Genomic DNA, 13,943 nt, shown 5'->3' with positions numbered 1-13,943 from the left:
GTGCGGGTGACACGTAAAAGCACCCACTACACTCTCTGAGTGGTTGGCGTTAGGAAGGGCATCCAGCTGTAGAAACTCTGCCAAATCAGACTGGAGCCTGGTGTTGCCATCCGGTTTCACCAGTCCTCAGTCAAATCGTCCAACCCATGCTAGCATGGAAAGCGGACGTTAAACGATGATGATGATGATGATATATATATATATATATATATATATACATACGCACACACATTACATGGACAAGTCTAATATTGTCTACATAACAGGATGCAGACTAGATAGCTGCATACCATAAAGCAGACAACATTCTGTTGCAATGTCTTCATTATCATAACACCAATCCCAATTTTATCCATGACAGTAACTGAGAAGATTTGGCCAAATTTCATAAAGTGAAATAATTTTTATTGACTGATTTCTACTCAGAAGAATCAACCAACTGTAAAATATTTGTGCTTCTTAAAATGAATTTTTCCCCTGATCAATTTTAAGCTCTTCTTATTGAAGACAGCGTTAAAAGAAAAAAAAATCAAATAATAATGGAGTCTCCCTGACTGCTTCACCAAATTATTCTATTACTTTATTTATTTATTTATTTCATTCAATTGCTGAACACTTCTCTACCAATCAATTTATTTTTCTCTATGCATTGTTTAATTGATTGGGTTGCTGATTGATTGATTGATCCCAGAGCTGTGAGAGAGTGTTTGTTGGGGTACCAATTTTGGTTTGTCTTGGTTGATGATGATGATGATGGCTTATATTTCTGGTTCATATGATTATAATTCCATTGTGTCTCTATCCAAGGCACTTAACTCACTCTACTTAACATATGAAGAAATACAACATCTTTGAATAGTGAGAAAAAAACTAACATTTATATTTGTTATTTTTGCCATGTTGAAATGAATCTTTCCAATTGTGATAAAACAGACAGTTGAAGTTATTGAAGATAATCATCTTCCTCTACATTCTTTCAACATCCATCCATCCACACACCTTGTTCTTCTGACTCCGCCCACTCCCATTCACCTCACACCTTGAACATTCACCCTGACATTTCAACTCTTGCTTTTTTTTCAGCTCCATGCTGGTTCAGTTCTATATTTTAAGAGATGAAGAATTATTTACATTTGACGGATATTTGTCCTCAGATCTGTTGGATCCTATCAAACTGTTCAACTCATACCACCATAGAACAGAGATGTTAAAAGATGATGATCAAATGGCTTATATCCTTGTGTGTGTCTCATACAGGCTCTAGAAGAGAGTTAGTTCAGGCAGGATATTGGTCCAGAGCCTGGAAAGTCAAGGAGTGTCTAAATTAGAAAGAATTATTATTATTATTATTATTAAGACGGTGAGCCTGCAGAATTGTTAGCATGCTGGACAAAATGCTCTGTGGTATTTCATCCGTCTATGTTCTGAGTTCAAATTCTGCTGAGGTCGACTTTGCCTTTCATCCTTTCGGGGTCAATAAAACAAGTACCAGTTATGTACTGGGGTTGATGTAATGAACTAGCCTCTCCTATTAAAAGTTCAAGCCTTGTACCTCGAGTTGAAGGAATTATTATTATTAAGGTGGCAAGCTGGTTGAATTGTTAGTGCATCACTAAAAAGAAAAATGCTTAGTATTTCTTCTGGTTCTGGGTTCAAATCCTACCAGGATCAGCATTCTTTTTCACCCTCTGAGTCAATAAAATAAAGTACTGGGGTTGATTTAATTGATTTACCCCATCCCCACTTCAAAACTTCTGACTTTCTACCAAAATTCGAAAGACTAATCATTATTATTATTGTTTTAGTATTGGCAAGATACCCATCAGATTGCTTGTAAGTTTCTTAAAAAGCCAGTTACAAAAAACATTGTACTGTGTTTTTGCAAAACTGACCAGGATCCTGAGGAACTGGTCAGTTCGTTTTTGTATTTGTTGTTTGGGGTAGAATTTGTTATTTTTTTTTCCTTGGAACTTAATCATTTAAAGAAAGACATATGTGTGTTAAATTGCAATATTGACTCTATCATTTTGCAATTAATTTTAGTTTAACCCTTTTGGTTCCAACCTTTCCAAGACCATTTTTAGTTCTATTATACAAATTTTTGTTTTAAAGTGAACTAAATTTAAAATGTTCCATTAACATTTCATGCTTAATTTAAGTTCTAACCACCAACTTAATAATGATAAAATTATATAACTATATTCTTCATAATTTTCAAAATTGATTACAACAAATGGCAGAGTATTCCAACAGATAGATGGTAACAAAAGGGTTAATAACACACAAACTGAAATTAAATATATTTTCAGACAAATAAAATTAAAGATTTTTATTATTTACAGAGAAAAAAGAAAATTAGTAATACCACCACATTTAGCTTATGGCAAGTCTGGCCGACCTCCAGTTATACCACGTGAGTTTCAGCTTATATATATAAAATATATTCTTGGTTTCAGCATCAGTTATCCTCTTTTTTTCTTGTTAGCATATGTTTATCAAGTCTGCTGTGTCTCCACCTTGGTGTGTTTCCGTAGAGTAGGAAAGATTCCTTTAGAGAAAAAAAAAGATTTAGGGGATTGGAAAAGGTAGGAGCTAGCCTTGGAGTTCACTGTTCTATATTTTAAGAGATGAGGAATTATGCACATTATTTACATTTAACAGATATTTGTCCTCATCTTGTTTGTTGTTAACACAACATTTCGGCTGATATACCCTCCAGCCTTCATCAGGTGTCCTGGGGAAACTTCGAACCTGGGTTCTCATTCCTAAGGTATTTTTCGATGTTGTTATTATTATTATTATTCAGATCACTGCCTGGAATCGAACTTGGAATCTTGGGGTTAGTTCGATTCCAGGCAGTGACCTGAATAATAATAATAATATCGAAAAATACCTCAGGAATGAGAACCCAGGTTCGAAATTTCCCCAAGACACCTGATGGAGGGTATATCAGTCGAAACGTTGTGTTAACAACAAACAAGATGAGGACAAATATCCATCGAATGTAAATAATTGGAGTGTAGTGCCAACATAGAAATGGCTGTGCTCAGTATGTAAGTAGAGAGTAAGTAGAAATTCTGTACAGTGTGCTCAATATAAACAATGGCTGAGCAAGAGATGTATTGGCCATCAGAGATGGGCTAACAACAAAGGCAGCCTTCATATGTGCAGGAGGATTAAGCAAGGAATATGTCCTGAAACTAGATTCTTTCAATTGCTCAGAAGAGGCTCCCTACAAGTAGTCAATAGTTTTTGCTACTTTGGTGACCTAATTGTGGGTGTGTGTGAATGACCTAAGAGATAAAATGACAGAAAAGGAAGACAGAAGAAGACTGTGTTGATAGGGTCATATGATGTGTATGGCTGATGACAACTTCATAAAATGGTGCTGAGTGATCAAAGTAGATGGCATGTGTGGAAGACATGGGACAAAGAGATGAAAGACTAATCTCAAGATGATGAATCTCACAAGAAAGACAAGTGGTTCCATGACAACTGATAACATGTTGTTCTGGAGAAAAACCCTGCTCTCTTTGGCGAATATAGTTGACAGTACGTTAATGATGGGAGGTTGAGTATTGGGGGTAAGTGGGGGCTTTATTCCAGTAGTAGGAGTTATGGAAAGGAAGCCTTTTAAGAATCTGATAATAACCGCATAAGGAACGCTGGAACTTTTATTTCTACAGATTTATGTATCGACTGCATTTACATTTTAAATATGGTTTTGAAACTTTTTTTTTTCTTTTCCAGTCACTAAATTTTATTTGAATTGATTAATCAAGAATTTATTTTTATCTTCCAATTCCAGCGGATGCCACTCTGAGCTTTGAAACTTTGTTAGTAAAAGTGATCAAATCTAAACCAAAGACCCCAGAAGTTGAGAAACGTTTCTTTCAACTGCTGCAGTTTTTTACCATTCCCGCACTAGTAGTGTATGTGGGCTACACTCTCTACAAGAAATACCAATCGGAGACGGAGAAAATCAAAGAAAAGAAAGACAGGAAGAAAAAACGATAAGGCTGGCAAACACCCCCCCCACCCTTTTTAATCAAGATTTCTGCCCCTCTCCTCCACTCCTTCTTCGTTTTATCTTAATACTTTGTCAAATCCGTGTTGACATCATTTCATCCCAAGGAATTAATTGCCTACTCAATGAAAACAGAGAAAAGACTGAAAGTTTTGAAAAATACTAACATTTCACAGTATTTTACTTATTAGAACCTGTGTATAAACTATAAAGTAAAATTAAAAACAACAAAAATTAAACAATAACAAGAACCCCCTCCCCTCTATTAAAAAGACAGGGAAAACTTTTTTTATAATATAAAGAGAAAAATGTTTCTCTTTAGATGTCTGTGATATGACATCATTGTATAATATCCAATAATCCACACATTCTTTTTAAAACTTTGGGCTTTATTATTTCTACTACAAATGAACATTTTTATCTTTGTTTTTCAAAAACATACATATATATTTCCATTTGTGTGTCTGAATGTATGTGTGAATATATGTCCACATATATACATACATACATACGCACACATCTTTTCATTTGTGTCTAATTACATGTTCTGAAAAATTCAGTTATGGATAATGTTTTCCCAATTGTACTAACAAAGACATAATCAGCAACACACACACATATATATGTACTAGAAAGAACGACAGATAACAACATCAGTGATGTCTCTATGTTCATTCCTACACTTGTTTAAATAATTCTTGTATCACATCAGTATTATTATTATTATTATTCAATATGTAAGAATCACATTTCCATAGAAAAACCTATGTGTATGTTTAATAACTGTTGTTTCATTAACATCATGGTCTCACAACAATGTTCAGGAGGCATTTGGACACAATGGACTGCTGTAGCAATTGAAGAAGTAGAGACTTGCTATATATGAGTAAGTATATAGAACAAAGAATGAATATGTCTCAATGGATTCTATAATTCTTTCAAGCAAAATGAAATCACCATGTGCACCATCTCAATAATTTACGTATGTTTTGTATAAAAAAGAAATATTTGTTTCCATTGCTAAGAATTCGTAAATTATTTCTGGCTGAACTTGGATATTTATTGATGCTCAAACTGAAATCAGTCAAGCCTTATCATTGATTAGCTTTATGAGTCCATGGTAACAGCAGTGAAGAAGTATATTAGACCAATATAAGAACCAGTTTGAGACAGAAAAGAGCAACAGGTCCATTGCTGGGATATGAACCAAGTATCTAACACTATATAATATACACTAACATGCCCCACTCTCTCTCAAATTAGGCACTTAAATCAATTTTTTTCGTTACTATTTTTGAAATTTTGAGCTAATTTTATCTCTACAAGATAAACTCCATCTACCTATATATATATATTGGCCGTTGCCAGTACCGCCTGACTGGCTCCCGTAGGATTTTCGAGTGAGATCGTTGCCAGTGCCCCTGGACTGGCTTATGCGGGTGGCACATAAAAGACACCATTTCGAGCGTGGCCGTTTTCGTGCGGGTGACACGTAAAAGCACCCACTACACTCTCTGAGTGGTTGGCGTTAGGAAGGGCATCCAGCTGTAGAAACTCTGCCAAATTAGATTGGAGCCTGGTGTTGCCATCCAGTTTCACCAGTCCTCAGTCAAATCGTCCAACCCATGCTAGCATGGAAAGCGGACGTTAAACGATGATGATGATGATATCTTATAAATAAGGGCAAAAGAAAAAAATTCCTATGCCAAATATGGCAAGAAATAGACTTTTAATTGTCAATAACCACATATAATTCATCACTAAAAGTATGCGTCTTGAAGCAAGCTGACAGAAATTTTTTTTAAATTCCATTATTACGGAATCGGTTGGATTTCTGAGCTAATTCATAAAGAATTCTTTTAGTGATGAATTATATGTGGTTATTGATAATTTAAAGTCTATTTCTCAGCATATTTGGCATAGGAATGATAAAAGCTTTTTGAAAATTTTATCCTAATTTAGATGTATATATAACAGAAATAAATACAAGCATGTCAAATAAGATAAATTCTTGATTTATGAAAATTACGTCTGCCTCTCGAGTATGCATTATAATTACCAAATGGCAATTAAGACTAGTTCCAAATGGGGAGGGGGAGATAATCTCAAAACTCAAGATTCCTCCAAAGTCGACAGACCATTAAAGAAGAAGAGGCTTATTGTCTGAAGATGGATGCATGTTTCTGTCTCAGTAGCTGTCATCAATATGAGAATTGCCAGACTTTATCTCCAGCAGCCAAAGGTATTTATACACAAAAAGAATAGAACATGTTTATAGCCTTGGTAATTTGCATAATTTACGCAAAAATGAGCTGAGAGAAATGAATGTCCAATACAGCAAGGTAGCTTATGGTGCAATTCAATGTTTACGACAAGGAATGATCCCATGAAACAAGTTATGAATGAATTATCTATTGAAATGATAAACTTCATAAGAACCAGTTTGAGACAGAAAAGAGAAACAATCGTCCTAACATGTTTTTACATTATTTTAATGGGGAACATCTTAGAATCTAATTCATTTAGCAGCTATGATTGTAGACAGTTTAATGAAATTTAAGAATGACCTACATATATATATATAGTTTTAATAATTATCTGTTATTTTAATTGTTACATTCTGTTTGTGATATTTCATTTGATAAATTAGATACAGTAAAAGGAACTTCCATATTATTCACTTGGTGCATTTGTTTTAATACAATTTCCTTAGAACAGTGAACCATCACAGCAGATGCCACAGACAATATAGATATGGTGGAGGCGGGATTAAAATATATATGGAATAATCTGTTCATAGACTCTTTCAAGACAGGAAGAGAGAAGTATTTGTTAGTTGTTAGCAAACAATGTTCAAAAACAAAATGATTTTCTTTTCGTTCTTGCATGTTATGTATGTGTGATATAAAGAATAGAAGCTGAAATATGATGAAAGTGAAAGACTGATGATTGGTGTGTCTTGAAACCGTGAAATACACCATTTTACTATGATTATAAACAAACCTTTTCACATTTATGGGAGTCTGAGAACATTTAACTAATTTCAAATTTGGATGGTTTCCCTATTCCAGCTAACATATCATATGACATCATATATATATATATATATATATAAATAGATAGAAAGAGAGATATTAGACTGTAACAAAGTGATTTTGAGATTAATAATCGTTAGGTTCAATTCTTTAATGATCCATGTTGATAATGATTGAATGAGTATTAAAGTTAAGATTCATATTGATTAATTAGTAATATTAGTGAACATTATTACTTAAGATTAATAGCAAAACAACAATGTATGTTCTTAGCTGCACTTTTATCTGTTCTAATTCTGTTCATGATACAACTGCCGCCACCCATCATCTGTTGTTCACTTTAAGCTTCTACCCAACAATGTTGTTGATTGTGTCGATCCCTATTTGCAGAGACAAAGCTGAAATTTAAGTGAAGATAATATTTAATTGTAGAATTCCAATTTGTATTATCATTGTTTTAATGACCATTTAATCCTTCATTCTTTATGTGTCAACGTATTGCTCAGTTCAGAAAGATGAAGTTGTGGTTTTTCATGGGGATAGAAATGAAAATTACTCTAAGTTATCTAATCAATTTAATTATATAAGTAATATCTAATTAATTTAATTAGATGTGTATTTTAGTTTTCTTGTCTTCTGCAATGCCACATCTTTTCCCATTAAGTTACAAATATAATACTATGCTGCTCCTGACAGATCTTTTATTTTATGGTTTTCTTCTCTAACTCAGCTAAATGAGCACTCAATAAATTATCGACATTTTCTGTTTTGTCAATGATTCAGAGTTGAGAAATTTATAATCCTGTAACTTTTTTAACAATCTAGAATATGGTTTTATTTCTGAATTTTTCAAATTTGCTGATTTTTATTAGCTTCTACTCAGTAGCTTGAACACACAGTTACAGCCGATTATGAAGATCTAACTCCTTTATTAATTTAATTGGTTAATTAATGAATAACATTTATTGGGTGGATATTTCACACATATATATATATAAACAGTACTTTACATTACAAACCGACTTTGACACTCATACCATGAAATGTTTTATGACTTTTTAACAAAAAAAAAAAACGGAAAAAAAACAAAAACAAAATAATAATTAAATTTTTCTGAATACACATTTTTTAAAAATATTTTTACCTTAAGTTTTCTGCTGAGTAAAAGAAAGTTGAAGGTAAAATATTTCAGACTATTAAATTTACTTAAATCATGAAGATATTGAATGCTAGAGCTCACAATATCAAGATCTTTACAAGAGAGAGCTGACCTTGCTCTACTGTTTTATATGCCATGTGGTTGAAAGAAAAAAAAAAAGGGCCATTTCTCTGCTTGTAGTAGGATATTTGGTAATAAAAAATAAAATAAAAAAGAAGCTTTATAATAGAAGTTTTATAAATAAGGTCTTTGAAAAGACAAATTCATACCAGAGTCTTTGAAGAAAGGAATAAAACTGTGATTTAGTATTTTGACAAATTTGTCTCCTAGTGTGTATCTACACACCATTTTAAATATTCTTTTTAATTTTTGAAATCCAACAAAATTATTAAAAACCACAAACTCGTTGTATGATAAAATCTCAACTCTAATTTTGTTATACTGTTTAAACTAGTGTTTTCTTTTGTACTTCACTGTGGATAACAGTTTTTTTTTTCTTACATTGACTCTAACCCCTCCTCATCTTCTTTCCCCTTTTTATATATATATATATATTTCACTGTTTTAACATTTCCCAAAGAAATTGTTTTTGTATGATTCAAAATAAATCTGAATTGCTAACATTGTTAAATATATCAAGTCTTTGAGATGGAAAATTAAGTTTAATAGAGTTGGTTTCATTCATCCAGTCACACACACACACACACACACACACACACACACACACTCTCTCTCTCTCTCTCTCTCTCTCTATATATATATATATATATATATATATATAAAACACTTTGACTTAACTCCACATTATTTAAAGTTCGTAAAGTTCGAGGGCATATAGGACATGTCCACCTTATCAATTGTTCTGAACATATGAGGTGGACATATCCCATGCACTCTCGAAACTTTAAGTGAAACTGAGTCAAAATGCTATTAAATACATGTAATTTCTAGCGTTACTTTCTTTCAACTATTCACTTTTATTTATATATATATATACATACATACACACACACACAGCGCATTCCAGATGGTTTGAGAATTTTTTTTTAGGAGAGGCAGATATAACTGTCTTAGATTATTGTAATTTTGGTATATCACTAGTATACATCTAATAAGCTGACCTGCCAACTTTTACGATTCCATATTGAATGAGATGGCTGTGCTTTGAACCCATCCTTCTAAACACTGCTTGTCACAGCTGACCGGTTTGCAGAATGCTGTCAAGATATGAACACAATTTGGAAGCTTGCAATGCTGTATAGTTTTGTGTTAAGCTGGGCAGAAACTTACAAAATACTTCAGATTGCTTATGGATTAACTTGTGTGAGCTGAGCATAAGTTTTTCACTGGCAGAAGCGGTTCAAGAATGGTAGAAAGGAAATGAGAGGTGGGGGGACATCAGAGCTGGTTGAGAAAATTTGCAATTTCCTGCATGAAGACTGCTGTGTGTCTATAAGGACAATACAGTTTGGAGCTGGTGTGGCAACTGGACACACAATTATTCATGAAGGTCTGAATATGTGCAAAGTTTGTTCTGAGGGTGCTCAGTGATGAACAGAAGGAAAGAAGCATTGGTGACAGTAGAGAGCTGGTTGAGCTTATCTCAAATCCACAAGTACTTGAGTCTCTGGTGACCTGTGATGAAAGCAGCATCTACTGTTATGAGCTAGAGACAGAGTGCCCACTGGAAGCATCTTGGCTCACCCAGACCCAAGAAGGCCAGGCAAAGCAAGTCCACCGAAGGCTCATGATGGTTCCTTTTTTAACAGAAAGGATATCATCTATATCTGCCAAGTTCCCTCTGGCCAGATGGTCAACAAAGAGTACTTTGTGGAGGTTTTGAGAGACTTTAGGAAGAGATTTCATTACAAAAGGCCCAAGCTCTTCCACTTGGGTTGGTGGTGCCTGTACCAGGACAATGCAATAATCCACAATTCCATCATAGTAACCAACTACTTGACAGAGGTGGGCATCAAAACTGTCCATCACCCACCGTACAATCCAGAACTTGCTCCTGTGACTTTTTCCCAAGTTGAAGAACCTGAAGGGGGGCAGTTGTTTTGAATACATTGAGAAGATAGAGGTGGCTGTAGCAAGGGTCCTGGATACCTTCACTTTGGAGAATTTCCATGGGACCATTTCCACCAATCTGTCTTGTATTGTTATTTCAATTATTAATCTGGAAAGAATGAAGTTGACTTCAACTGGGTTTGAACCTCAGACCACAAGACAGTATAGCCAATATTCGAATGATTCAGCCAACTCACTGTACATAGGTATATTCATTGTATGTTTATCCATTTGTTCATTTTATGTCTGTTTCTTCCTATGCATTGGTGAAGTTGAACAGGTGCTCATTTCAAGCAGTATTTTATGGCTGGATGCTCTTCCCGTTGTCAACCTTGCAAATAAGAGAATTTTTATTTCATTACTTTGAGAGGGCAAAATTACCAGACCTAATATTCACTGGAAATATAAGCACAACATCACTGTTTTTGCACTGATAGTCTCATGTGAAGAATAGAAAAAGGATACCATGCACACATATTTCATAGATACACAAAATGGCTTCTATACAGTTTTCATTACCCAGTTCTACTTGCAAGGCATCGGTTAGAAAACACTTGCCTAAGGTACATTGTCAGATTGAACCAGAAACCATGTGTTGCAAAGTGAACTTCTTAGCCACACAACCATTCCTATCATCTCTTGTTGATAGGAATTGAACAAGTCATCACCATCACAATTCTTATTAGGAGTTATTGCCCTTCTTGGCAGGTAATGTTTCTCACTCAAATTTTCCATGCTTTCTGTGGTTCGATGTCCCTCCTACCATCAAAGCCACTTTACAATCTGTTTGGTGCATTTTATCTTGGCACCAGCACTACAGAAGTTGTCTTGTCCCCAACAAGAGTCCTCTCCATTGCTCTGTGCCATCTCTATACATTCATTCCTTTCTTTCTCATGGGAATGGAAGATTTGTAACATTGGGGAAGATCTAATCACTAACAACATCCAACTAGCAGTGCAAGCATGAGGAAACAAAAATAGCAGAAATGATGTAGACTGGTGGATATAAAATATATATGCATACATCTTTCTCTCTCTCTCTCTCATATATATATATATAAATATATATAATGTTATGAGAGGTAATGGTGCCAGTAAGACCCAAAGGTGTCAGGTAATGCTGAGTAAGTGCTATGGATAGACTATAGTTAAGCTCCAGGCTTGGTGATTATGCGAATAAGGAGTTCAACGTAGGTCATATATCAGTGTGTGTATATATAAAAAAATTTTTTTTTTTTCAGAAGAAGATAAAAAACCAAGGTTGTGAAGATTTTAGAACATTTATAAATAGAGGGTCTTACAGCTGTTTCCAGGATATTTATTATATCCTTTAATCAGAGACGGTGTGAGAAAATGGTTTAGCAATAGTTAATTTAGATAAGATACGAAATAGAGAAGTGGAGGAATGAAAATAGATGCGAGATATGCAGGGATATTGCATTTGTAGATCCATTATTTAGATACTATTGGATTTTACTCACAAGGTATTGGAATCTTATATGTATACCATTCTGCCTAAACAATATCCCTGCATATCTCACATCTATTTTCATTCCTCCACTTCACTCTATTTCATATCTTATCTAGAATAACTATTGCTTAACCATTTTCTCACACCGTCTCTGATGAAGGGATATAATAAATATCCTGGAAATAGCTGTAAGACCTTCTATTTATAAATGTTCTAAAATCATCACAGCCTTGATTTTTTTTATCTCATTCTGAAAAAATGTTTTTTTATATATGTATATATTCACTACATTCAACAGATAATTGGATGTTGTTAAACATCGCTGGGCACAATGTGCTTCCTTGCATTGTTGTAGCTTTTGAATGATGCCACCCCAAATTAGGAGGTGGGCAGGCAACCATTCTTTGTGAATGGGATGCCACTGTAGGGTCACCAATTTACAACTGATTTGACTGGAGCAACATGAAATGAAATGCTTTGTTCAAGAACTCTCCACATCACTGGTCTGGGAGTCAAAGCCACAATCTTGCAATTGTGAGTGCAACACCCTAACCATTTTGGCCATGTGCCTTCATGTATATCATCATCATCATTATCGTCGTTTAATGTCCGCTTTCCATCCTCGCATGGGTTGGACGGTTTGACTGAGGGCTGGCGAGCCAGAAGGCTGCACCAGGCTCCAATCTAATCTGGCAAAGTTTCTACAGCTGGATGCCCTTCCTAATGCCAACCACTCTGAGAGTGTAGTGGGTGCTTTTGTGTGCCACCGGCACGAGGGCCAGTCAGGCGGTACTGGCATCGGTTGCGCTCAAATAGTGCGTTTTACATACCACCTGCAACTTGAAATTAAAAGAAGTCATTGTATGGTGCTAAAAATGCCTAGATTTTGTATGCGGCAAACATCTTCTAAAGTGGGGATAAAATACGAAGGCCATGAGGGCTGGCAGTCTTCCACTGACTATATAATAAAAAATATCTTCCCCCAAGAAAACTACTATAAATAATATTGAACAGTTGTGTCAAAAACAAAACAAGTTAAGTGCTTTCAATCTCAATGAGAAACTGGAGATTTTCAACAAGAATCAATGGTAAACATTATAGAAGAGTATAATATAAACCGAAACCAGCTGCAGCTGTTTTTAAACAGTTCAAAAACTACAGGATTTATTGACGAATTATAACTAATGGGAAAAATATGTAAATAATTATATTACATGTAAATGATTTAAAGGGCTGTTTCCAGTTTAGTTAGCAAAATACATTAAAGTATGACACCACATCTAACTCTGAAAGTAACTACTAGTTATTTTGTTACTTTCATCTCCTTTCACAATCACTGTTTCCAATACGAGACACAAAATTGAAATCTTCTACATTTCATTATAGCGTTACCAAATGTAATTTCAAATGGTTTCTGTGCAACAGCTGGCATATACAAGCATTTATTTATGATTATATACACTTGCATACAATCATATACACACTTATCTATCTACAAGCACAAACAAACATATATATATGTACATATATATATATCTACATTAATATATATGCATATATTTACATACATATACATATATCTACATACATACATACATACATAATTTGGTGGTTGTCTACTCCTTATGCAAAGTTTGACCACTTCCTGTACCTACACCTTAGAAACATCATGGCATCCGATGTGGCTTTTTAAACCAGACAATGTTTTGAAAAGACACTCACACAGATTGCATATGCATATATCTACACTCACACACACATATATAAATATATATATACATAAACATACATATACATACATGCATATATATATATACATATATCTACACACACACACACATATATATATATATATATACACACATATATGTATGTATATATATTACATATATATACACATATATACATACAAATATATACTAGGTTGAGGAAAAAGTTTATGCACAGTGTTAAAATAATGAATTGAATGAACACACACCACAAAAATATATAAAAAAGCATTATTTTAACACGGTGCACAAACTTTTTCCTCAAACTAATATATACACACACATGCATAAATACATATAGATATATATACATGCATGCATATATACATATAGATATATATACATGCATGCATATATACATATAGATATATATACACTCATGCATGTATACATATATATATATATATATATA

General features: G+C 33.9%; 1 protein-coding gene across 2 annotated transcripts in view; it reads left to right on the top strand.

Annotated features, from left to right (window-relative positions):
• The window catches only part of LOC106876571 (uncharacterized), a 29,832-nt gene extending 20,976 nt beyond the window's left edge, over positions 1–8,856 (top strand). For both annotated transcript variants that reach the window (XM_014925170.2, XM_052971377.1), the window contains exons 5-6: positions 2,343–2,413; positions 3,809–8,856. In XM_014925170.2, coding sequence (XP_014780656.1) covers positions 2,343–2,413; positions 3,809–4,017 — 280 coding nt within the window. In that variant the 3' untranslated portion in view covers positions 4,018–8,856. The remainder of the gene's footprint in view (positions 1–2,342; positions 2,414–3,808) is intronic.
• The last annotated feature ends 5,087 nt before the right edge of the window (positions 8,857–13,943 follow it).

This window comes from Octopus bimaculoides, chromosome 10, assembly GCF_001194135.2.
Source record: "Octopus bimaculoides isolate UCB-OBI-ISO-001 chromosome 10, ASM119413v2, whole genome shotgun sequence".
NCBI lineage: Eukaryota > Metazoa > Mollusca > Cephalopoda > Octopoda > Octopodidae > Octopus > Octopus bimaculoides.
The sequence above is the reverse complement of the archived record's forward strand: the minus strand, read 5'-3'. Positions and strand labels throughout refer to the sequence as shown.